The sequence below is a fragment of the Seriola lalandi genome, unplaced genomic scaffold, assembly GCF_002814215.2.
Source record: "Seriola lalandi dorsalis isolate HSWRI2012SDOR001 ecotype SW California unplaced genomic scaffold, Sedor1 jcf7180002054887, whole genome shotgun sequence".
NCBI classification, from domain to species: Eukaryota; Metazoa; Chordata; class Actinopteri; order Carangiformes; family Carangidae; genus Seriola; species Seriola lalandi.
The window spans coordinates 1,610,898-1,638,417 of record NW_019525439.1 but is presented as its reverse complement, the minus strand read 5'-3'; the positions used below and the strand labels follow the sequence as shown (position 1 = coordinate 1,638,417).

Below are 27,520 nucleotides of genomic sequence, written 5' to 3'. Positions count from 1 at the left end.
GCTTAAAATGTCATAGTATAGTAAGGCATAAAATGTCATATTATCGTAAGGCCTAAAATGTTAAGGTATAAAAACTCATAGTATAGTAAGGTACAAAATGTCATATTATCATGAGGCAAAAATGTCATCCTATAATAAGGCATAAAATGTCATGGTAAAGTAAAGCATAAAAAGTCATAGCAAGTAAGGCATAAAGTTTCATATTATCGTGTGGCATAAAATGTCATAGTATAGTAAGGCATAAAATGTCATTGTAAAGTAAAGCATAAAAAGTCATAGCAAGTAAGGCATAAAATTTCATATTATCGTGTGGCATAAAATGTCATAGTATAGTAAGACATAAAATGTCATATTATAGTAAGGTATAAAATGTCATATTATTATAAGGCTCAAAATGTTAAGGTATAAAAACTCATAGTATAGTAAGGTACAAAATGTCATATTATCATGAGGCAAAAATGTCATCCTATAATAAGGCATAAAATGTCATGGTAAAGTAAAGCATAAAAAGTCATAGGAAGTAAGGCAAAAAATTTCATATTATCGTGTGGCATAAAATGTCATAGTATAGTAAGGCATAAAATGTCATATTATCGTAAGGCATAAAAAGTCATAGTATAGTCAGACATAAAAAGTCATAGTATATTAAGGTATAAAATGTCATATTATCATGAGGCATAAAATGTCATCCTATAGTAAGGCATAAAATGTCATATTATCGTAAGGCATAAAATGTCATATTATCGTAAGGCATAAAATGTCATATTATCGTAAGGCATAAAATGTCATAATATAGTAAGGCAAAAAAAAAAGTCACAGGCATAAAAATTCTGTATCATAAGATATGAAAAGTCATAGTAAGGTATAAAAAGTCTTAATATAGGAAGGCATAAAAATGTCAGTAAAGTAAGTCATAAGCATAAAAATATTACACTATAGTAAGTCATAGTAAAGCTTTAGTTAGTTTAGGCAAATGCCCCAAATTTCTGATCAAAATTCAGTTTTTATCTTTAAGCTGCATAATTTTCATTGTCAATTCAGAAATAAAAGACAAGGACAGAAAACATTTGCTTATATTGGAGATTTTTTAATAACACATTTCAATATTGCAACAGCCATCAGATTTTCTTCTAACAGGTAAAAATCATCAAAAACTAACAAAAAAAAAAGAAACTTTTTTTTTCAGTTTTATATTCCAAACACCACTGTTTCTCAGCTATGGCCCTAAATTCAAACAAATGAAACCCTTACACAGTGAGCAGATATTATATTCAACACATTGTTCTTCAAACAAATTATAAAAATAGATTTAGCATTTTCAAATACATATTTACAGTATTAAACATATCATAATGATCACAGTAACAGAGAGGTGGGGGTAGAGGGGGGAACAATTTGAATTTCATTCATCGTGGTGGCGAGGTCCAGTTTGTTGTTTGTTTGTGACTGCGCGTGTGTCTCTGTCTTTGTGTGTGTGTTAAGGACCATCAGAGTGTTTTCTCAGATATGTTAACATGTGCGTGATAACATCTATAAGGACATATGACTTTATTTAATTTGACAAAACAGTTACAAAGAGAGAAGGAGAGTACAAGGAGAAAGAACAAAAAAAAAACCAAAAAAAAACACGTACCAAATACAAACCTGTTACAATATTCTGGTCAAAAATGTATGTACCCTCTATTGTGAAGCTGTATGAGAATGAAATAATGCCCAGATAAACTTCCTTCCTTCAAATCTCCTGTGTTAAAATAGGACAGAAAAGGTGATGGGGCAGATCACTGTACAGAGAGGATTCTGGGAGTTTAACTGGAAAAGAGTGCAACCACGTAGTATGGCAGAGCGTGATATTAACAGCAACATAAAATGAAACATGAGAATCCCACAGCAACAAAGAAAAACAAACATTTTTTAATTTTTTTTTTTATGACATTGTTTTACTGTACCCATACTGCAACACACACACACTGTAATGTATACAGCAAATCCAATGATAATGGACCTAAAATGAACTGTAGCAAACCCAGTGTTCAAGAATACACAGATACTGTGTGCTGACAGTAAAAATCCTCCAGTGTTCCTCTCACTTCCTGTCAAAACAACTATAATCTGTTCAGGAATAAACTCACAGTCATAGAACAAAATCAACAAATCAAACAGAAACAAATCAAGAACACAACTGCTTTGCTCAACACTTTTTTTTTTCTTTTTTTAAATACTATAAGTTAAATAAACCCTCCTAACCCCCTTTTCTGGAGAGGTTTGTGTTACAGTCTGTAAACATAAATAAATATGGATAAATAAGTGAATCAGGCCATCTTCCAGAGTTGACCTGAGTCCTATACAGAGTATTAAACATGGTAGTGAGAGAGCCTTTGGAGAGGAGGATTATGTTACCGAGATGACACCCAGCAGGCTAGTGGAGGGGAACTAGATGCTTTTAAATGCGCAAAGAAAAAAAGTGGAGAGCACGGAGGAGTCGAGAAAGATAGAGGGAGTAAAGAAAGTAGCAAAACAGACAGCGACGTATGACAAATGAGTCAACAATCAAACACGTGTTCAACCCTTTGTATCCTGCTGCGTTTGTTTCACCATCAGTAGCCTCAAAGAAAAACAAAAAGGATGATGTTTCTGAAAGTACAGTCCATCATCACCCACAACTTACCGTCGCTCACACTTTATATACTGTATATAGGGCTATACAGTATGCTAGACCCGTCCATTCATCCAGCTCTTCTACACTTACTGTTTAACATGTGACAGCACAGTCTTCTCAAGCTCCTGCTCTGAAACTTTAGGTTACATTTCAGCCATGTTTAACCTTCAGAAATATTCCTTTAACCACCTGACATGAGATCAGCTCTGATGTACAATGATATGATTCTGTGTCCTCGTAGTAAATAAGCTCCAGTTTGATGTGAAATCAGCTGTGCCAGTTCTGAGGAGAGAGTTATTTGATCCAAGGCCAAGTAAAATAGTTCCTGCCTCTTACAGTACATTGTTTTTAGTGAATGGATGTTGTGGTAAAGGGAAATTCCACCCAAAACATAAATGTTTCTTTGAGCACTAGTCCATAACTGTGTGTGTGTTTGCTGCACAGTATATCTCCCGCAGCCTCAGACAGAGCCCGTCCTGCTGGAGACAATATTTCATTTGACTTAACACACTGATCCAGAACCAGTGAGATGGAGCTGACACAGTTACTGAAGGGTCAAAGTGCAGATAGAGGTCACACACAAAAATAGTCAAATGACATCACTCCTCTGCTGTCCCCCCCCAATCACAACAGGAACACTTGCTCCTCTCTGAGCGGAATTCATAGAAAAAAGGAAGGAAGGGATCAAGGAAGGCATGAGGAACTGTGGAAAGGAGGAGTAAATAGAGGAGTGCGGTTTGCTGAAAGATCTGCTCATCTTTCCTTAAGTCTGGAAGAGCTCTCTCTCTCTCACTCTCTCTCCGCCCCTCCTCTTCTCCACCCAATCATCTGTCTGCAGCAGCGTGAGACTCGGCGTGTGCGTCGACTGTCTGTTAGACCTGCACACCGCGGCCGTGCATTTGGATGACCTGGGCTCTGAGGGTCTGGATGGCAGCCAGTATCAGCTTCTGGTGCTCTAGGGAAGTGATGCCAAGGCTCAGTACGTCTCTGTGGGCACAGAGATCAAGATTTACCAAGATTAGTAGAAGGAATGTGAAATTTATTGAACTCTACATCACTGGCTCGAGTCAGTGACTTCTAATTATTTTATGCTCAGATTTACAGGTTCATTAATTAACAGTTTATCACTCAGAAACTTAGCTCATCTGCTCCATCACTGTGTAGTATTACCTTGATAAAATTTGATTGAAAGTGGATTGGTAGCATTATCAGACAAGCCAACAACTGTTATTACACTTTTACATCTGAGTCCCGCCCACTGAAAGTGATTGGAAAAATAGATTTACAGGCCCTTTAAAGGTTTGTTTGGCAATTTCTTTAAGCAGTGTTCCACGGTCCTCTCTGGTTAAAGAGTTTCAGGTCTGTCACACCTCTGACCACACTGGTTGCCGGTGGGTTTGGCCAGAAGTGTGCTCTGTTTGCACCCACTTAACCACAGTGATGTCACTGTGTACCAACACACCCCTGAGTACACTTCGACATCACTGCAGCGAAGGTGGAAGAGGACCACAGGAGCACATGTTAAAAACAATAAAAAATAAAAATGTCTGAACTGAAACAAGTAGCTTCTAAAACACCTCATACATGTTCTTAAAAATATAGTTTACCTTATTTTAGGGCTGCAACAAATCATTTTCATTATCAATTAATCTACTAAAGTTTTATTTCCTCAATAAATCATTTGTAAAAAAAAAAAAAAAAAAAAAAAAAAAAAAAAGCTCAGTTTAATTTCCAAAAGCCCAAGTTGATGTTGTAAAATTGCTTGTTTTTTCCCCAGTTACTCTAAAAGCAAAAAATAGTGTATCATGTAAGAAAAAAATAGCAATGTAGAAGGTGGGGTAAGAGACTATTTGGAGTTTTTGCTTAAAAAAAAACAACGATATATAACTATATCGACTAATTAAACATTCAGCTCTACTTTATTATTTATTTATTAGGACATTTCTAGATGTGCAAAGGTTAGCTCTAATAATCAGCGGTTAAAAAAAAAGCCAATATCAAGAAAAAGAGTGGAGATTATCCACTAAGTGCTTTATTTATTCATGCAGTTAGTGTCTCAATTCAGTTATCTAGTCTCATTTGCTCACTTGGCTGCCCTCTTGAAAACGGGAAATGAAAGATCACGGAGATAATGTTGTATAAAACTACTTACTGTACAGTCATTCGTGCCACAGACTCCAAGTAGCAGTACCCTGCAGCAGTGAAGTTGTCCTTGTATCGGCCCATGTCCACTGCGTCCAGCCACTCTCCTACTGAGTTAAAGGATGGGAAGGAGGGGAGAGGCCTTTCTGCTAGTGTAATGGATGAACTCAGGGTCCTAAAGGAAGAGAAGAAATAGGGGTAATTGTACAGAGTTTGGAAATTTATAGAAGTGAATGTTTACAGTCATCCATTCACTGGGCCTGTAGACCATACCTGCGTGCCAGTGTGGAGGAACCGATACCATCAGGGGAGCGAATGCTTTTGCTGAGGGCTGAGTGGATCTGGCTGAAGCTGGGCCTCTCTGTCCTCTCCTTCTGCCAACAGTCCAGCATCAACTGATGGAGATGTGGAGGGCAGTTAACCGGCGCCGGCAGCCTGAAGCCATCCTCAATGGCCTTTATCACCTACATGCACAAACAGGAAATCAATATCAGTTTAGACATTTTAGAATTAGTATTTTGATTTTCCAGTGCTTATACTATAACTGGATGAATTCCCCATGTGTATGTTTGTGACTGAAAGGGCAGGGTGGGGGGGAGTGAAGAAATATGAAGCAAAGTTGTGTCCTACTTTTAAAAGTTGAGTAAGGTACTTAAAACCTTTTTTTTCCCCTTTAGTTGCTTAGTTTCCAAGAATAGAATCATGTGGACAGTACAGGTCCTACTTGGATAAATAAGAGTATGAAAGTGCTGGGCTTTCATTTTCTCCTGTCACTAATTACTCCACCTACAATGTCCCAGTGCATCGTTCTGCTTTTTGTAATTTAACTTATTTTAAGGCATCACCTGATGAGATGTTGCTAACTTCAACAATATGAACTGAATACAAATCTGTAGCAACGTCTTGACTAAATTTACAAAAATTAAACCGCACAGCAAATAGCCAACTATTATCAGAGAGAGAACAAAGAGCAATATAAGTCACTGTCTGTGGGTTGAAAGGTCACTTCACAGGTTATTTGATTGGGTATCACAGTAGTTGGGTCCTGACAGCAAAAAACTGTTATAACTATTTACTTTTCTATAATACAATACATTGTGAATTAAAAACAAGAGTCCTGACAGGTCTGAAATTGAAGAGAAATTACTGAAGTGAAATCAGCAAATTAGCAAAGTAAAAAGCCAGTATTTTCTGATTTGCTCCTGTTACCCGGCCCTCTAGAGAGGTAAGTCACTAAATACTTAGGAAACGATTAATCTACTCCTGTGAAACCTCATGGTCTCCAAATATCAGAGCTTGAAAGCCCCGCCCCCCCCCGAGACTTCCATCTGTGTCCCTCCCTCAAACTAATGTTGTTCCTCCTAACAAGAGATTTCCTCTCAATATATCCGGGGACATGCAATACGCCCTCCTCCTGAATCACTCTAAGTAATACAATCTCCTGAAAGGAGGAAATAAAGTTGAAGCCTAATCACAAAAAAAAAAACGATGTCCATCAGCGGCATTATTTCCTAAAACACATTCCCTTCTCTCTGCCTGCCCACTCACCCAGTGCCCCACTCCACCATCCTCTCAGCCCCTTAAGCTCCTATCTCACTAAAGAGCATTCATAAAATGCTTTTCAGCATTTGACATTTTCCATTTAATCAAAGCTGGTAGGTAAAGGGCACTATGGATCACAGGTGGACAGGCCGAGCAACAATTCCGTTATGATATAATGTATCAATTTAAAGTGGATTAATATCCCCAGCGCTCTACAAGCTTGACCTTTGCCCCTTCAATTGGAAAGTTTGATAACATGAACAAGGCTGAGGGGAAACTTTCTTCAGCTTTGTGAAAGGGCACTGGAGAAAAAAAAAAAAAGGAATTTGAAAAGCCTCCTATTCTCGTGCCTGCTGAATAACTCATGCATATTAATTTTAGGACATTCAAAAATGGAGCATGCTAATAATCTGTTGCTTTTTAACTATGCACCTGCCTGCATAAAGTGTACACATTATTTTCTGATGACATTCATTGGAGAGGGCATCAGCATGCTGAAGCTCTCGGACTTGATGAGTGATCGTTAACCTTAAAATGATCACTAGATTTGCTAATATTTCATTCCCGGTGTGTTGTTGGCTTCAATAAAAAGAGAAAATAGTCAATCCGCTCTCATCTCTTTTTTGCATCATGCTTAGATCTGCACTTTAGAGGCATGACGTCCTTCAAAAAGCTAAATAAAAACGTTTCTTTTTTTTTTTTGTAGGACAAAGTGGTAGGAGTGGCAACAGGAAAAACAGAGAACCCACCCACACTGACTTGGAAATAATAGGTTGCAAGTGACAAGCGGCAGGGTCCAATCGACTGAACAATCTCTTCAACCCTCAAATAGCAAGCGCTTTACATTTCCTGAAAGAGGCTGAAATTTTCCAGAGGGATTTTCAACACTTTTAAGAGCAGGACGGCAGGATGGGGACAGGCGGAGGCCACTGGAAGGGGGTCAATGCGTCCTTACGAGAAAACAGGATTGGTCATGGAGCTGATGCAGACTTAAAGAGGGGGGACTTAGGCCCTGCAAAAGCTTTCAGAGGTACTGTGGCTTCTTGGCTTTCTTTTAATAAGATCCAGGCTGGGCATGGATACAGAGTTCATTGATAAAGAGAATCAGAGGGAGGTGGAAGAGAGAGAGGGAGGCTGGTAAAGTGCAGATATTAATATAAAAAAATGGAGGGAGGAATATGAAGAATAAAGGCAATAACTGGAGGGATTAATCTCTCTCTCCACTTACATCCTGGTTGCCCATATCCCAGTAGGGTCTCTCTCCATAGGACATGACCTCCCACATGACGATGCCAAAGCTCCAGACATCTGAGGCAGAGGAGAAGCGGTGGTACTGGATGGCCTCTGGAGCGGTCCACAGCACCACGCTCTTCCCTCCGTGCTGGCGGACAGAGGAGGTAGAGGTAAAATGCAGAGTTAAATAAAAGGGTGTGGAGAGTTCACAAAACATAAAGCTTTAATATTCTCTTTGAAAAGCTTTGAACGTATTTTCAATAGATCAAAAGAATCTTTAGACGAGTGAGTTCACCTTGAGTGGAACCCAAAAATATCCAGGGAAATAAGGCACTGAATTTTTCTTTTTTTTTTTTTTTGAAAGCTTAATTATATGACTTCAACCTGAACCCGACATGACACGTGTTCGCTCTCATTTGGTCCAAGGCTCATTAAAAATATCAGCCATACATGTGTGAACTTCATACCAACAAGCTTTCTACCACTTTTAGGTTCATTAAATAGGAAATTAGAGAGTAAAATATCCAGTGAAGTTAGCATCCTAGCTGAAGCACACGCTGAGGTCTTCATTATGATGTTCTCTTACCAGTGTGGTGTAGATAGCCTCTATCTTGTCCTCCTGAAGAGGTCTGAAGCCGGACACTTTGCAGCCCAGGTTGGAGTTCACCAGCACCTGAGATTGAGAAAACAAACCGGTTACGTTTGGGGGGGGGGATCTCCGCGTGAGAGCTCAGCACCCTGGTGGGCGAAGCTCTTATCCCACCAGGGACAATTGATTGTTTACAGGAACAAATGGTCATGTTCTTCGTTCTCCATGACGTGACCACTGGATTTGACAGACAGGGCTCTTAAAAAAAAAAAAAAAAAAACCCACCCAGTGAAACCTGGAGGTGACAAACCGATTTCGACAGTATAGTCTCATCATTTTCAGCTTCACACGCTCCTCAAATAAAAACCTTCAGCTGAGTGATTGAAGATGTTTGCAGACAAGGACAAATTGTATTCTGTAGTCCGCCTGTGAAAACATATACCAACCCTCCCTACACCTTCTCCCCTATCACCTCCTCCCACCTGCTACCTCACCTTGTGTGCAGCCAGCCGTTTGTGGACGAAGCCCATTTCAGTGAGGTACTTCATCCCTGATGCCACTCCGGTCAGTATATCCATCAGCTGCATTACACTCAGCTGGCCCTCGTGTTTCTGGGAGTTATCAGAGGCACGAGGAGAGGAGGGAAAATCACAGGAAGGGGGGAGACAAAGAAGGAGGGGGTGAGGAAAAGGAAGAAGAGGAAAGGATGAAGGAAAGGGAGAGAAAGTGAGGTGAGTTTACAGAATATAGTGATGCGAAAAGAAAAAAAAAAAAAAAGCTAACACATCTGTTACTACAGTACAATGTTGTGCTCACTGAGCTGAATCCCTTTACTTGGAGAATAAACACAAACAGCCCATTAATTCATATCATTTCATACCACGCCGCAGTAGCAGAGGGGGCACAATAACAGTTTACACAAGCTTACAGCATCTTTGAGCTGAAACACTCCATTTGTGCTGTTAATTATGTTACATTTTCCTTATTACTGTAATAAGCACAAGTATTGCTGCTCTAGGACTGTACCGTAATAGTCGTGAATTCAGGATTATTAGAACAAAATGCTTTGTATGTGAAAACGGAAGATAATAATAATGGGGCTTTATTTTCTGATTAGACAATAAGCAAACACATCTGCATATAATTTTAAGATAAATACACAAACATATTAAAGAAAACTTACCCTAAGGAAAGAATCTAAGGCTCCATTAGACATGCTCTCCACCACGATCATCATGGTGTTACCTGGAGAAAGAGAGCAAGACAGTAGAGTATGTGAACGAGTGAAACTGGGGGAAAATGTGAGAATCGGGGAAAAAAATAAAGTGAGTGTAATAGAGACAGAGATACAGACGGAGGGGGGAGCAGGAGGGAGAGAACACAGTGAGTCTAGTCCACTTGGCAGCAGGGCAGACATTGTGCAAAGCCATTCTTCACTCAGTGAACTGTGGTGAAGCCAGGAGAACCTGTGTGCTACCCTGGCTGTCTCAGCAAGTTTAACGACCCAGACCCACACACACGCACACACACACACACACACACACACACACAATCCATGCACGACAACACACATGAACCAGCAGAGCCCAGGCATGCACAGTCATATACACTCCACATATGCACAACAGGCACAGGCGTGCGTGTATGCGTACGCGTGTACACAGACACACACACGCACATGCACACTATGTGCCCAGGCACAGATGGCAGGGATCCAGCAGTGCTATGGAGTGCACAGAGGAGGATAATAAGACTGCAGCAGTTAGAGGAAAGAGGAAACAAGGACAAAGGAGGAGTGGAATATGGGAGGTTGATACAGGTAAAGCTTGATAGACATGTAAACAACTTGGTGTCTAAAACTAAATCTCATGCGGGCATGTTACAAAAAAAAACAAACTATAATTGTGTTGTAATATTCACAGTCCATGGTCTGCCAGTCGCACTGGGCTTTCAGAAAGCTATTTGAAATGGTAACCAACAACACTGAAGCACTGTGAGTCAGCACAGAGACACTGCCAAAATCCACCAGCCATCATGTAATTCATGTGAGCTGCAGGGTGAATCACTGGTTTAACTCTGTGACTTGCACAGGGCCGGCATGACAGATAACAAACAGGGCCCCAGTTAAAGGAGCTCTAACTTATGTGTCACATGATCATCTGCTAAAAATGTAATTCTATTCTAGAAGATATAAGTTTGGAAATCCTGACAGAAATGGGGAGGAAGGGAGGAGAAACTGAGTGTTTAAGTGCTGCCTCACACAAACACAGATTTATACACTCACACACACACACACACTTGTAAGTCAGTGTGAATACATATTGAAAAGCAAATCCTTGAACTTTGCTCTGCTGTTTCAAACTGTGGCAAAACAACCTCTTTTATAGACTCAATCAGGTCTCTACAAGAACTAATAAAAACTGGAAACATTTCCTTGTTCCGAGGAAAAGTGATCACATACACTTGTAGAAAAAACAAACTGGGGACAAACATTACTGCAGCCAATCATATGAAGTCCAACAGACAGATGGCTTCTCTAAACAAAAGGTGTCAGTCATTTCAATGTAGTAGTAAATCCACGAAAGAGAGAGGTGATCACCGTAGTTGTGTTATGTTGGGGAGGTAACAGTAGCCTTGGCTGTATATTTGACATTCCAGCCACTCAACTCTCAGATCACTGCAGGTCTGTGCTGACTGATTCTGATACATTATTTTCAATAATCTGATCTGTTCTTAGGTTATTTCCTTCTGACTGAGCCGACAGCCGTGCTGCAGGGACATATCTCTGTTTCTCATGAATATCAGAGTGCAGGTTATGCTAGTCCAACTTTGTGTTGCAGTCTTCCAGCTGTAACACCTCCACTCCTTCAGTACCTCGACAGATATATAAGGGCACTTTGCCTCTGACATGAAACTCTCTGAAGCAACCGTAAGCTATGAAGACTGTACAATGAGACCACCACTTTCTGTCGCATTGATTACAAAATTTTGAATTTTTGACAGTTTTTCATGTCCTTACAATGTGATAATATATGTTTAAATAAACTGCAATTGTATAGCACACACTCAATACACCTAAAAATTTAAGACACATTCACCCATTCTCACACATACATATGTTTTTTCCTACATATTTAGCACTTTTTCTACCATACACACACATCCACACACTGATGATACATCAGGGGCAATTTGGGGTTCAGTATCCTGCCCAAAATCCCCACAATTGCCCAAAATGCAGACTGGAGAAGTCAGGAATTGAACCACCAACCTCCAGAGCCACAGCCACCCTAGTACCACAGTACATTGTAAATAAATACAATTTGGTGCTTTGATATTTACTATATTTACTGATCTGATCAAATGTAGCTCCTGCACTTATCTTTATCACTGTGCACTTAAACAGCAGCCACAGCAGAAAACTTCATTTAGCGGCCTCGCCTCTTTTCTCTGTGTTTCTACCCTGAGGTGAAAATACTTCCTGAAATCATATTCCTGGCAGGTAACAAATCACCGTATTGCATTTCCTATAATCCCATTTCCTGTCATCCAGGTACTGCCAGTAAGAAGGTGGAGCATCATGTGGTTGGTCATGACTGATAGAAAGGAAAGGAGGAAGCTTTGCTACCTTAATGGGACACACCCATGTTTCCATGTGGCTTGAATTACAGTTAAAAGATGGGGAGATTAGAAAGAGGAGGTGGATGCTGTTTGCAGGTGGGCTAGGTGTGGTGGAGGGATGGCAAGGAGCTGAGTGAGGAGGTGGCGGCGGGGGGGGGGGTTAAGTGATGTAAAGCAGCTGATTTGTAGTCTAACAATGTGTGTGTGTGTGTGTGTGTGCACTGTTTGTGTGCACGGATGTGTGATTTCATGCCAAGTGAGGAGGCAAGCAAGCAGGTGTGTGTGTCAATGATAGTGAAAGAGAAGTGAGCATATGGGACCGCTTTCGTGTGTGTGTGTGAGAGGGAGCATCCATGTGTGTGTGTGTGTCAGTGTGTGTGTACATGATGGTGGGAGAGATTGGAGTGGATCTCAGGGCCCCGCTGGGTCTCTAGCACCAATTACTGTACCCTGCACATCTGCTGCCATCCTACTGAGCACAGAGTGTGTTCGGGCACTGTGCCCTCTCACACGCACGCACGCACGCACGCACGCACGCACGCACACACACAAACACCACACTGAGCATCACTGCGGCAGTAACAAAAACTTCACAAACTCTTTAAAGCTTCTCCCTTCACCTGCCATTCCCATTAACCTCTACCTCATCTTTTCTGTCTCTCATGTCTCTTTTCTAAGTCTCCTCCCTTCAAGTTTTTTTCTCTCTCACTCTCTCTCTCTCTCCCTCCTTCCATCCTGTTTTCGCTCTAGGACCTCAATTGCTATCTGTCAGTGGAAAATGGGCCTTGATGTAGCTTGGCTGCTGCTAGCGTGCAGCATCCGCCCCGCCACCCCGCTCTGTACTCTTCAACCTGGCTTCTTCACTGTGAGCACTGACCCCCTCCACGTGTGTGATATTAAAGTGGTCGGAGTGTCCCAGTGCTCTTTACAATCCTCCCTTCCTGTCCATCACCTTTCCTCTAACTCCAGTTTTCCTCCCATCTCTGTCCATGCTTTCACGAGACGTGATGACCCCCTTGTGCAGCTGTGATACTGAAATCTTTTTTTTTTCTATCTTTCCCATGGCCTCATTCCTTTGGTAATGGAGATGATGAACCCCCCCCCTTTATGAGACTGGAGGTGATCAAACTGTCACATTTCTCTTTTGAACCTTGGCTATCCAGAATTTTTCCCCCTGTGTGCTTCCTTTCATCTTCACCTGCTCTCCTTTTGTTTTCCCAATCTTTTCCCAGGGGTATCGCCTTCCTCCCAAACTGCCTGTCACCCCCTGCTTTCTGCTTGGTCTCCCCTCCCTCCATCCCTTCTCACCGGTGGTGATGACGCCCTCCAGTCGGATGATATTGGAGTGGTCAAACTGTCCCAGGATGCCAGCTTCACTGAGGAAGGAGCGACGCTGTTTGTCGGAGCAGCCGGCCCTTAACGTCTTTATGGCCACTGGCAGCTCTCTCTTACTGGGCAGCTTCAGGCAGCCACGACACACCTCGCCAAAGTCGCCTGTAGGGGGAGATAAAGAAACAGAGGTCAAGGTCCCTATTGATTGAGGAAGAACCAGAGAGAACAGAGAAAAGAGGTCAGGCTGCTGATATGGAGTAATATCTGCACAAGGATCAAAAGAAAGTGAGAAGAAATGAATAGAGGGTTAGACCGAGGAGGGGAATGTGGAGAGAGACAGAGAACGGTTGGAGCAGAATCAGATGGTGAAATACAAACATACCGGGGAGGGAAAGAGATGACGCAAATGAACAGACACCATTGAGAGAGAGAGACAGACATGAAATACAAAGGGATCAAAGAGAGATCAAAGATGGGGTAGGGTGCAGGTGAAACAGTGAAACATCAAGCAGAGACAGGATAAATGTAACAGCCAGCTCGATTTTGGCAAAGATTAGTAAGTTGCCAGACCGAATGAACTGCTGCTGCAGTTTGTCTCAAGGCAGGTTGAAGGAAGGTGCAAAAATACCTTGAGTTGCCCTCAAGAGTGCTGCAACTGTGGACAGTTCCTGCTATGTCTGCTGCCTTTGCTCATACTGATAATGGGAATGGTAGCAATGCTTAGAATGCTTTTGCCTTTATTGCAATTTTGGTAAAATAAAGTTTCACAATTTCTACTGTGCCATAAACTCCTTACCAATTATATTAGGGGCACATAAAGAGCAATTTACACGAGGTGTACTAATCAACCTGCAAAAACCAATGAAGGAAACTTTCAAAAGTCTGAAAAATAACCCTGATGATGTCGTCTGTGTTATCTCGAACTGAACAGAAAGCTTGTGTTATTAACTTGTGATGTAGAGTTTGAAACATGTGGGCATTTACCAAGCCGGGAGGTTCTAACAAAACCTCCCTGCTTGGAAATGTAGGATGGAAATGTAGGATCCAGTTTTTCAGAAGCTTGACCCATTTTGCATGTTGCACTTTTGTGGCCAGAAAGGTATGCAACCCCAAATACTGGAAAACTGCGGCTTTAAAGAGTTTGCGAAGTGCAGCAGTCTTGCTTTGTATAATCCTGTACCTGTGTGCACAATTCTCTCTATCTTGATGCTGGAGTTGTCCAGTTCCTTGGCAAAGGCGTGTACGGCCTGCAGCAGGTCCTCACAGGTCTCTGGGTCAATGTACGTCCTCCGTGTTGGGATCTTAACTGGAGTGGTACAGACACACAGAAACACACAATATAAGACAACCTTCACAAAACAGAGACTTGTCATGTAATTTATGGTCCAGGTGCCTGTCACTATAAAGAAACATGATAAAAGACTGGGTTCCCCAGCAGCAAAATATCCACAATACCAAAAATAAATAGATAAAAGAACGACTCTCAGATTCAGATATCATTAAACCCTACGGGCAAATAAATACAGCTAACAACTGTTTTGTTAGCATATATATATGTGCGTGGCCCCAGTGGTACCCTCTCTCAGCACAAAGCTACGCATTCGCTTCGCTTTGTGCTCCACTGGGGCTGCAGTCAGTGGAGAAATTGGTAACTCTGCCTGCTTCAACAAAGAATTTCTCTCTCTGTGATTGTTCAACATTAGACCAAAATGATGTGTCTAGGAAGAAGCCTTTAGCTCTCTGATCCGGAGACTGAAATCAATACCCAAGTTTTTACCATTGATGTCGGAGATAGCTGAAACATTTTCTACCATCAAACTCCACTATAAGTAAATATCTGAGTTTGAAATCTTTATCTGTGTTTATAATAACCAAACATAGCCCTTAAATACTTTGCAAAATGCTGATTTTGATTCTAACTGTTTAGGATGAGTTTTAGTTGGTTTTTTTTTTCCTTTGAAAGAGACACAAAATGCTTCTGTTTATGTATTCATAACTTGTCTAATTCTCCGTTTTTGTTTGTTTTGACCTTGCGAACTCCAAAGGCAGAGAGAGAGACAAACCGAGATCAAAGGCTCCGACTCCTCAAATCCGACTTCGGGTTCCCTCCACAAGGCTTTAGTCAGATCACAAGGCTCTTGCACCAGGCTTTTTGTCTTGCCTCAAAATGTTATCTCACTAACACACACACACACACACACACACACACACACACACACACACACACACACACACACACACACACACGCAAAAATAACATACACGCACAAACACAATATAGTCTTCAGTCAGAAACTGGGACAGGACATAATAGACAGTAAAATGCTGAGGCAGAGGAACCTTAAAGTGCCCCGGCACTTGTAGTTGGCTTGCTGCTTTGATGTTAGTGTTAGAGTTTGTGTACCAGCCTCGCAAAAAAAAAAAGACAGCTTTGGAACATCAGCAAGAAAAAATATCTAAAAATAATATGATTATATGTCCTCAAAACACAATATGACATTTGATAAATAACCTACTATGTATAAAAGTGATATATTGTCAGCTACACAACTTGTTATCAAACAACAACTGGGTGTAATATCAGTGAAAATGGTCTAAATTCAAAATAAATGAATATTTTTTCTTTTGCTCTGTTCAATCCATAAATGAAAAATGTGGCTGTGATTACCTTCCCTCATTTCAGGACCTCTACAAAATCACTACTGTGACATTAATGAGACGCAACAATTGGGAATTGACGCTGACATTTAGAACTGCAAGTGGTACTGACCCCAACTGTTTGACTGTACACAGCACAAACAACAACAAAAACACTCTCAGCGCGCCACTTGTTTTTCTTTTATCAACTGCCTATTGTATTTACTGAACACTAACAACTTGCAAATAAACTAGCCAGCAGATAGCCAATAACTATTAAGCAATCAGGTTTAGTTTTCAATTAGATGACCTTTGACCCTTGGTACGACATGTTATGGCTGATCTTCCTGGAAAATGCCTGGTGGTTTTCCAAAAAGCTGGGCCGAGGCTCTGAAATGTGATTACAGCTCCGGATCGACCTGAAGGATCCTATACTGGCTGCCTCATAACGGCTTATTGATCCAACAGACACACACATGCACGCACACGCACACATACATAAATAAAGCCAAAAGTCCAATTATGAAGCAAATGAAACCTTTTCTATTCAAGGCCAGGGCTGAGTGGAGGATCGAAGTCTTTTCTGTCAAATAGGGTTTCTCAAACTCACTGTTGCAGCTTAAAACCAGCTGTACAGTACACACGTACACACACACACACACACACACACACACACACAGAGGGGGGTGCTCACATGCCACGTTAAATGAACAATATAGGCTGAAAACGGCTGCAAACACATGACACACACGTATGTGCGCCTCACTAGCTCTGTGGGTGATTAGTTTCAGGGTTAACTGTGTCACGGCCATGAGCGATTGAGGGGAAACTGAAGCATGTTCTCACTTGGCTGCGTAATCTTCAGTGGACCACAGAGTGAGTACACTCAGCCCCAGATATGTTCATCCTAGACAAAAGGCCACAAACTGTGCATCATGCCTTACTTACCGTCTTCCTCCCTTCATTTCCCTGGACACCTTCTCTCTTTGTCTCTCTCCTACATGCAATCAGACTCTGGCTGCTATCTAAAACTGGTCAATTAATGGAGATTGTAGATGAGTCTTGATCCTTTCCTCCTACCCCCCCCTTTGCATGTTTCTAGGTCACATACTCCAACAAAAAACTAATGTCCTGAGCAGTGTCACTTATGATGAGTCTTTCTGTCTCTGCCGACTCACCTCTTCACACTCTTCTCATACTACGCCCTTCACACAACTCATTTCCCCTCCATTTCCCTCTACTTTATTACTCACACACTCATTTATTCACTTTCTCTCTCTTCCCTTGTCCTCCTGCGTTAACACAGGGCAGGGGAATGTGTCTTAAGAGTTTGGAGGATGAACAGATGGGAGGAGAGGAAAAAAGAAAAAGGCATTATATGAAACACACTTTTTGTTCTCGGACAAGGCAGACCATGCAGCACAATGAGAGCGTATTGTACTGGGTCTGCAGTGACGGAACAGGAAGTGGACTCAAGAGCGTGTGTTGATAAAGAGAACAAAAAAAACGTATTTGTGCCTGTCTATGCCAGTGTCCATGATCTACAGAGAAAGGTGTGAGTGTTTGAAAAGCAGGCCAAAAATGTGTGTGTGTGTGTGTGTGTTTGTATATGTGTGTATTGCGTGCTTGTCATCTGTTGGCATGTCTTTGTTTGGGCAGATTTAATTCCCAGCCGCATGGCTTCGGCTCATTATTCATCAGGCATAGTGCTCCAAACCTCTCCAGAGGGCTCAGCATGCTGGGAGATTAAACAACGCAAATGAGCACGCACACACGCATACCCACCCCCACAAACGAACACACACACACACGCTGAATTCACAAAATTGTGTACACACACACACACACACACAGGAAAACGCTCAAAACACACATGCATCCACCATATTAGCAAAGCGTTGGCTCACACTCTCTCACACAAACAGGGAGAGATATGTCAAACTACTTCCATTCTGTCACTGCCAAACAAAAAGCCTATTGAGAGCTTTGTGAGCAGAGTTTAAAAAAAACAGCATTTACAACCTTGTTCAACATCATATGCAGCAACAACAACAACATTTAACGTCCTGTTTTGGGAGCGCAATCAGCCGTCGCCGCTGTTGATGCTGCTGCCTGCCTTTTTCTGGAGCTTTTATCCCCCCTTTTCCCTCCTCCCTCCCCCCTCCCACCCTTTACAGCCCGCATCTCCGGGTCTTTATCTTTCCCCTCCTCCTGATTTCAATCTCTCCCCATCAAACTCAGCCGCACACACACCACCTAATGGAGTGAGTCAGGGTGCTCAGAGTTGGCTAAGCATGCACTCAGAATTAAGAATTAATGCCGTGGCACTACCTCATCTGTGATGCACAGGCATGTGTGTGTTCACATGCATTCCAGCACATGGAAAAGGAAAGACAAAGCATGTATTGATGGATCCCCACCCCCTGTCCGCAAAGTCTGAACACACACACACACACACACACACACACACACACACACACACACACACACACACACACACACGTGATGAAATAAAGTGATCACCGTTGTCACTTACACTGGAAGTAAAGTTCCTCGTCTCCCTCTTGAGAAGCTTTGCTGTAGCCGCATTGTCTACAAAGGGAAACAAAGACCGGCATCAGACAGTGTTTTTATCCCAGCTGAGCAGACACAAACAAATACAAGCATCACACCCTGTTTATCTTGCAACGTAATAGATTGTATAGTGTGTGCAATAACTGTGAGATGAGACGAGCGAAGACAGGAGTATTGATAGTGGAAATGGAGGGGATACGGAGAGGAGGCGTTCAGAAAGACCCCTGATGCGATGGCACTGATGAGCAACAGAAAAATCTGAGGCTGAATAAGTAGAAATCCTGCCTGATTTGACTGAGCGAGTCACAGACACACAATGATCAGCCTGAAATGGATACGCTATTGTTGTTTCACCCTGATGGGAGTTTTTTTTTTTTTTTATGAAAAGAGTTGAGCGCACACACACACACACACGCACAACACACAGGCCAGTGTACTTTCCACACGTATGTGCACACACAGTTATCTCTCATCCCTCTCCACCGCAGGGGGTCTAGAGAGGAGAGAGCTCACTATGATCTGACTGCTGATGGCTTTTCGGCTTAGAGGAAAACTTGGCACTTTACACTCACACTCGCGCAATCCACAAAAACACACAGGGACACACGCACACACACTGTAAGTGACAGATTAACAAGTGATGAGCAGACATTCTGGATGACCAGCTGCGTGCTGACTTGGATTAGAAAGATGGAGGAAAAAAGAAGACAAGAGGGATACAACCGAGGAATTGAAGAAAGTCTTGATGGTAAAATCTATACTACATCTGAGATTCTTTTAACAAACAGGTTGCTGATAGAATATGTTCTGAATGTGACCTGGATATACAGTATATAAGGTCCCCCCCCCCCCCGCTACATTCTGAAGAACTCTTTTCATGTTTTTAGTTAATAAACTCTAGGTTTTTTCACCTGTATGATACACGTGCGTTTATATCTGCAGGCATCATATTGACAAATGATCACGGAACATAATTACAGTGGCTGGTTGTCAGGTTTTCAACAAAAATAGACACGGCCAGTCTGACAAAGAAGCTACAATTGCAGTGTCAAATGACTTGAGGTGCACAATTGTGTACATAAAAAAATCAATGTTGCAGGTATCTGTAGACCTGGGTGTGTGTGGTGCATTTGTGTGTCTGAGTGAAATATATCTGCTCGGTGAGCCATGTGTTAATTTGAATGTCAAAACACATCAGCACTTCACACAGAACCCACTAACAGCCGTGAGGGGGTTCACAGAGAGCCTGATGGACTTGTGTTTCAGGTGTGTGTGTTGGAGCTCGTGTTCGCTTCTTTACATGTACGCACGGCTGAATATTTATGCGTGGCATTTGACGCCGCGTGCATGCGTTTACGGGACTATGTTATTTTGCATGCGCACGTCCCTGTGAGTGTTCGCGCGAGGAGACGTAACGGAGGGTGCAGGCTGACACATCCCTCAGCCTGTGCAGCAGCAGGGTCTGAGACAAGGTCAGGGACCTGTCTGTCAAAAGACACCAGCAGACACATGCAGCAACAGCTCCTAAGGGCAGGAGATACCAGACAGGGGAGAGGAGACAAGAATTAATAGATAAGGGAGCACAGCGGATAGGGAGCGAGGGGGAGAGAACGGGAGGGAGATTTGGATGGAGGGCACGACGGTACCAAAAGAAACAAGATGCAATAGACGTGAAGGGGGAAAGGAGAGGTAACGGAGCAAATGGGGAACATGGCAAGGGGATGAGGGCAAAGCGGGAGATAAATCACTGAGGAGAAAATGTAAAGGAAGTCGGGCAGATGAGGAGGCAGAGGAAGTGACAAGAAAATAAGAGGTTACGAGTAAGAGGATAATTGGGCAGAAGGGTATGCAAGGAAGGAGAAACAGTTCAAGAGGTGCACAGCACAGCCCATAAAGTACACGGCTAGGGGCAGAGGAAGAGGCAAGGATGGTAGGGAGGAGTGCAGGATGAGAACGGATGCTACAGATTAAGGAAGCAAAGGCAGTGATGGAAAACTGCAGCTGAGACATATACCGCAGGATGAGTTACGGGACTGACAAGAGGCAAATGAGCAAAAACAGCAAGCAGATGCACGGAAATAACAGATTTAAGGGGACAAGTCGAGTGATATGAAGGAAGCAAGGAGACGAGGGGGCGAGTAAGCCTTGGAGAGAGGAAATAAGGAAGAGGAAGGATAATTGGCAGGGCTGCATGAAGGCAAAGTCCCATGACTTGATACCATTTCCATTACCTCTTGAAATGTCACAGATGTGACAAAAATGAAATAGCAGATGCAAAGTAGTTCTTTTTGGTGAATGGCTTCTGTTCGGGTATGAATTCAACAGTAACAGTCTCCATCACATTTTTAAGTTCATCTGGTTTCGTGGCAGAGTGCAGTACTGAGGGTATAAAATGGAACTGGGCCAAACAGCTTGACAAGAATGGAAGAAAAAAAAGAGCGACATGGTTTTTGGCTTATTATCATTCTCCCGGTATGAGAGAAGCTGGAGAAAGGAGAAAAGAAACCACAGAAGGAGGGAAGAGACTGCAAGACCACTGGGGAAATGAAAGAAGAAAGAAACTACGGGGGGGGAAAAAAAAAAAAAAGAATAAGCAGGGCTGAGGAGCAGGAGGAGGAGGAGGAGGAGGGAAGTGCAGACATGCCAGTGTACCTGGGCATCAGCTGTGTGAAGGGAGGAAGAGGAGAAAGAAGAGGAGGAGGAGGAGGAAGAGTGGAGAAGGAGGTCGAGAGCAGCACCACACTAGCAGGAGTTACATTGGAGGAGCTCGAGCAGACACTGCTGGGAAGAAAACAGGGGGGGGAGGGGGGAGTGCCAATGTCAATCCTGACTCTTTTTTTTTTATTTTTATTTTTTTAATTACTTTAAAAAAAAAAGATCAGTCAACACAAAGTTTGATTGATTGATTCCTTTCTCTCAAATCTAATCACTGGAATCATTAGACTACGGTGGACGCGGCCAAAAAAACATGCAAAAAATGATGAAATAGTCATACATGATTTTACTATGAAAACATATATGCTTTTTTCCCCTAAAAAAAATTGGTCCCAATTTAATACTTTTGACTTTAATTCTGGACCGAAATTTCACACTTCTGAGGAACCAGATGGCAGAAGGGAACGTGTGGATGTCAAAACACTGAAGATCCTGGCCAAATTCTGTCACTGTCAACTGGTTCTTAACAAATGTTGATTTTGGCACAAATTTTCATCTCAGTTTTGTCACTACAGATTTTTCAAAGCGCATTTCTTTTTTTCTAAAGCATGGATGTAATGAATATATAAAAAAGTAACACTTTCTCAATATCTATCTTTACGCATCGCAAAGTCTTGGGAAAAAGTTAAAGGATGAAATCAGTCTTATTCTATGTCGTCGTTACTGTCAACAAATCAGAAGTAAAATCCAACAAATGCATCAGTCCTGTGTCTTTACGCTTTCCAACTCTCCTCGCCCGTCTGTGGCTCTCTGCTCCAAGCCCACTCCCTGCGACTGAAGGTGTAAATCTCATACAGGGGGCCAAAATATATACTTTAGTTTAAAAGCAAAAAGAAACGTAATGATTTCCTGAAACAGCTGGGAACTCTAGTTCTGAGAAAATACTGTGTTTGCTTGGCACTACTTGCTGCTGTGAATGTGGCTCACTTGATGTGTTTTTAGTAGTTTTTGGAAAACAATGGATCTTTATGGCACAGAGGAATAAGTTATGTCAAGCTTTGACTGCGTACCTGTATCCGTTAGGATCAATTCATTGTTGGGTTTTGGTCTTTTAATGGGATTTGTTGTCAATAAGAAAATATAAAATATTAATATATAATATCTAACTTATCCTTTAAACTGACTTAATGGCTAACTGGGCAAACGTTCATTTTTGTATGTTTTTTTATGTACTTATTATCTAATCATAGTTTTTATTTTTATTTTATTTTATTTTTTATTCATTGGCTACACACCATCTTAGCATGGAGAACGGCACTGGGACGCAGAAACATCAGAAGACATTGTGGTATTTTGTGATATATTTCCTATGGAACCCATCTTTAAACGGGAACCGTGCAAGGTGAAGTATCCTCTCAAGGCACAAAACTTTGTAACTGATTTGTACACTAACTCATTACAGCTCAGTATGTTTGTGGAGGATATTTGGGAAAAATAATTTTTTTTGTAAGAATTAGCATGTTTTCCTTAGATGACATCATAGTAATTGCAGTTGTCAGCATGATTTGGGCAGACAAAATTAGCTCTAACCTTACTCTTCTTATGTGCAGCACATTCACACTTTTGCCCCCTCGCTCATGTTTTCAGGAGTGAACTTTGAGAAAAAAAAAAAAAGAAAAGGGAAGGGATGTCATGTAAATGAAGCCTATTCACTGCAGACTCTATCCTCTCCATACCTGAATTCTCTTCTAAAATAAAGTGCAGTTATGGAAATAACATGAATAATGGGTGGGAGAGCAGGAAGAGGAGCTGACAGGTAAAGTGAGGCAGAGACGAATTAGGCCAGAAGAGACTTATGTGGGGCGAAATACATGGAAAATTAGGGAATTTCATAAAGCCACTTTCACTTTTATCCATAATAGGTTTTATCCATTAGTGTGACTCTAGTTTATGAGATTCAGAACGGTGATACATTTGTTTTCTTGCACTGCTGAGTGCTGCTTCTTGAAAACAGAGTGATTCCTGCTGACTAAAGAAGCATTTCCCCCATGGTGCATGTTTGTTTCTTTTAATCTATAGCCTCTCCTGCACAAAGGCAAAATATTATAGTTCTAGGTTTGGGTTAAGAATATTAACAGGTCCAAACTTAGAAACAAATTCATGATTTATTCACCTGTAAATGATGAATAATAAATGGGAACATATTTCCCAAACTGATACAGAGCCCTTTGGAATGGCAACTTTCACATTTAATATGGAGGATGTCTGCGTCTGATGGTGGGGGGGCTTTCTGAGACATGGAAGCACTGATCTGTACAAGACACAGGAAACTACACCACTGTGCTGGAGACCTTTTCTCTTGGCCTACCCGTCTCTCCCTCCTCTCATTCTTTTCCCCCCTTCGAATCCCACTTTCTGTCACTGTGTCGCCAAGAGTCAGTGGCCCTATGAAATGACCCTCTGCTTTAATTCCCGCCTCTTCCTTTCTTCTTGATCTCCTCTCCATCTCCTGCTCCAGATAACTTGTAACTCACTCACCGGACATAGACACGCACACACGCATGCACACACTCAATCATCAAGACACACACATGCATGCTGGTGTGGCCGGTGAAGGGTAAACAATCCCACTGCACTGACCAGTCAAGCCTGGGCTTCCTGGAGAATGTCTGAGCAATGCCCTGGAACTCTGGCTCTATCAAACTCTGTCAGGCACCAATGGACTCTGTGTGTATGTGTGTGTGTGTATGTGTATGTGCATGTGCATGTGGGCGTGTATGTGTGGACACACGATGGGATACAGTGTCAAGATAAAGTTTAAAAGAGAGGAAAATACAAAGTACTCATTTCTCCTTTTGGTCCCATCAGTCCATTTTTATTCCCTACATTATTCCGACTGAATCATTTTCCAAGTACGTCACTGTCACTTTTAACCTGAAGAGCCAAAATATCAAGCTGTGGCTCACTAGGAAATGTGTTTTAAGATTCTGCAACTCTTGTTTGATGATGTGATGTCTTTTTCTTGAGTGTTACTGTCACAGAGGCCAAGATGAGAATAATTACTGAGGTTTTGTTAGAGTCCTAAGTAATGTCTCCAAATGTCTTGTTTAATCCGACCAACAATCCAAAACCCAAACATATTCGATTTACTATCAAAGAACAGTTTAAAAAAAAAAAAACATTTACTTTGGCATTTATGCAGCTGGAACCTCTAGATTTTTACCAATTTTGCTTAAAAGATCGATCGATCATCAGAATTGTTGCTGATTTATTTTCTGTTGTTCAACTGAAGGGTTAATCAGTTCACTCAGCATTATAAAGATACTGGAAATTGGACCATGTCGCTTCCTGTTGCTTTGCGGGCAGGTCGACACATGCTAATTCATCTCATCACTAGCTCTGTATGTTTTCAGGACTCTAATAGCGACAGGAACAGAATAGGTTAAAAAAAACCAGCAACAACAACAAAAAAAAAAACCCATACCCACATTTTACAGCTGCTGACACATACTTTACATTAAAAGTGAGAAATGAAGCCAGATTTCCTGATGAAGTGGGCTCGAGGACTGTGCAAAGCATCCCAGTGCGTATCCATAAATGGAAATGCGTGCCTTAAGTGCGTGCGACCGCCTGTGTCCGTGCCTTCATGTGTGTGCAGCGGGACTCATTTGCATGTGTCTGTGTGAGCAGGCATATCGATGTAACTGAGACCCTGCAGCCTGTAGCCGAGAGCTGGCTGTCTTTGCAAACATGAGAGCATAGTAATTGAGGCATCAAGCCATTCTCTCTTTGTTTCTATGCAAAACATAAAGAGCAAGTTAATGGTCCAGCAGTGATGAACAATGGAGACCACTTGCAATGAACGCAGTGATGGAAATAAAGGAGGGAAAGATAAGAATAATTATTCGCTACCGTGCACGAGGGGATGATGCTGCCGTTTCTCAAAGCGAGAATGTATTTAAATACTTATGTGTGTGTGTGTGTGTACTGAGAGTAAGCAGGTTTTTTGCACATTCTGTGTTTTGCTGTTGCCTTCACGTGGTCTTTGTTCATCTATTCCCATCTATTCCTTTATAGGCGGTTGACTGACAGCATGCGGCTTGCGTGGTGCTGCTGTGAATGAACAGAACTCATTTCTACACCTGATTGGCTCCATCATTGCGCTGTTAGAGTGTATCTGGAATTGGTCTGGTGGTCTCTCTATCACGATCCCCTCTTTAGGTACGCCTACCTGTGGGAAAGGAATGTTTTACTTTATCTGGCTGAGAGGTGGCACTGATGTATGTGTGTGTGTGTGTGTGTGTGTGTGTGTGTGTGTGTGTGTGTGTGTGTGTGTGTGTGCGCGTGCGTGTGTATAGAGGAAAGCAAGAGAGAATGCATGCAATCTATGCAGACAAATGCTTCCACAGTGAATCCGAAAGTCTCCCTGGACAGACATCAGTTGAATACCAGCCAAATGGAATTGTTAAAAAAAACAAAAAACAATTGTGTTTCTGGCCATGTGTGCATGTGTGTTAATTGTGTGGGAGTAGATATGTGCTTCTTCTTCATTTGCCTGCATGTGTGATGTGCCGTATGGTATGAGTTTTGTGTGCGCGCGCGTGTGTGTGTGTGTGTTTCTGAGTGGACGTGTGTGAGGCGAGCTGGCAGAATATAGAACTGGACAGGAGTCAAAGAGCAAAGTGGTTGGAACGGCGAGCAGAAGTGCACTACCCCTCCCATTTATCAGCTCAGCTGAATAAAACATCTGAGTAGGTATATGGCAAGTTACGGACAGAGCAACAAACAAGACAATAAAACACACATTAAAACGCCTTTAAGCAGAAATACGGAGTGTACCGAGCAGTTGTTCACTTGATTGTTCGACTTTGTAGGACTTTAGTAGTTTAGTAATATCATAAACTTCAAACTCATTTATGTGAAAACTGACAAAAGTTACTGACTACTGTAACATCAATTCTGTAATTGCTGGAAAACATGCAGCAATGTCCACTAATCGCTTGAGACTCTAAAAACCAATTTAATGGTTCAGGGAAGTGTGCTAAAACTGTTTTGAAAATCAACCTATCATAGCTGATACAGCCTTGCGTCAATTAATTTTAAGAATTAAGGGCCACAGCAAAATTCACACACTTTAATTTTCAAATGAACCCAAACTGACACAGTATTTTGGCCAAGGTGTGTACCTGACTTTGAGAGAGAGAAACAAAGCTTCTCACACTGACTTCTGGACAGGGATGGGTATCGTTAAGATTTTACAGTTACTACTACTCTTACCGATACTGCTTATGGATCCGGTACTTTAACGGTACTCTTATCGCTACTTTTTGAGGAAGAAAAAAAACTTGAACAAACAAAACATTTGTCACACTTGTGACAACGGGCTGTGTTTTCATCCACTCTGGTAAAGTAGAGCCACACTTTGGACCGTTTGGTTCTCTCCGCCATCGTTATGTATAAAGGTAGGCTGCGAGCTTGAGTTGGTGTCTGCGCTGCACTGTCTGGTATGTGTGTGTGTGTGTGTGTGTGTGTGTAGCTGGAACAACAGCCCCGCCCCCTGCCCTCCGCTCACACAAACAGCAGGCAGGCAGAGACAGAGAGACAGATCTGTTGTCTTCTGTGAGAATAGTGAAAATCTATCATACATAGACGGATATTTGGTGAAATAAATGTGCAAGTTAATGTTTATCCAGCCCCAGTACCGATAGCAGAACCATTAAGCTCGGAGCTTTTTGATACTGTGGTCTTGAATAATGTAGCCCTGGGGCCCATTCAATACCGGGGCTCGGTACCCATCCCAACTGCTGGAGTCTGATTGCTCTGTTCCTACCGACACAAAATTCTCTAGATTGAAAGAATTTTTTTTATATGAGGACTGAGCAGTGGGTAAAAAAAATAAAAAAGGACACGGCACCGGTGCAGAAAGTCAGTGTGGTCACCTGTGAATCTATCAATTTGCCACCAGCTATCTTTACTCATCTTTAGATCTTTACTGGAAAATCTGGTGAAAAAATGTTTCCCTGTTCACTCTGGCAAAGAACTATGAGCTCCCCTCCAAAAAAAAAAAAAAAAAAAATCAAAAGAGGCTTTGACCCTGCCATCATTTTCCTCTGAGTGCAGACAGCACCATTATCAAGCCGACTTCTTTATGTTGCATATGAAACTGTGTTGGGGGTGAAAGGTGATCCTGTAATTTCAACCATTCGCTCGCCGTCACTGCACTTTCCTTTAATAGAGGAACTCCTCCTATCACTGGATTACTGTAATCTGGATTATAATGGAGCAGCGAGTATTTGTCCACATGAGCATGACAGCGTGTGTTTGTGCAGCACGCTAAAGGTATTAAAATCTGGGAATGACAGAATGAGCCACAGGAAGCAGTGAATTAATTATTTGCATGTGCGTTTCCATCGGTGTGTTCATATCTACCTCCTCCAGATGAGCAGTCCGACTCCCATGGAGAGCAGCATGATGAGGGCGGCAACGGACACGACGACAATGATCACCACTGGGTTCTGTTCACTGGACGCCAGTGCCAC

At 42.0% G+C, this 27,520-nt stretch overlaps 1 protein-coding gene across 1 annotated transcript in view; it reads right to left on the bottom strand.

The window, feature by feature from the left end:
• Positions 1-1,066: 1,066 nt before the first annotated feature.
• Positions 1,067-27,520, bottom strand: part of epha10 (EPH receptor A10) — a 150,408-nt gene continuing 123,954 nt past the window's right edge. The window contains exons 8-18 of the mRNA XM_087180061.1: positions 27,411-27,519; positions 18,289-18,344; positions 14,296-14,421; positions 13,092-13,277; positions 9,346-9,407; positions 8,657-8,773; positions 8,160-8,246; positions 7,569-7,721; positions 5,072-5,262; positions 4,809-4,973; positions 1,067-3,643 (exon numbers count right to left, since the gene is read on the bottom strand). Of these exons, the coding sequence (XP_087036187.1) occupies positions 3,529-3,643; positions 4,809-4,973; positions 5,072-5,262; positions 7,569-7,721; positions 8,160-8,246; positions 8,657-8,773; positions 9,346-9,407; positions 13,092-13,277; positions 14,296-14,421; positions 18,289-18,344; positions 27,411-27,519 (1,367 nt within the window). The 3' untranslated portion in view covers positions 1,067-3,528. The remainder of the gene's footprint in view (positions 3,644-4,808; positions 4,974-5,071; positions 5,263-7,568; positions 7,722-8,159; positions 8,247-8,656; positions 8,774-9,345; positions 9,408-13,091; positions 13,278-14,295; positions 14,422-18,288; positions 18,345-27,410; position 27,520) is intronic.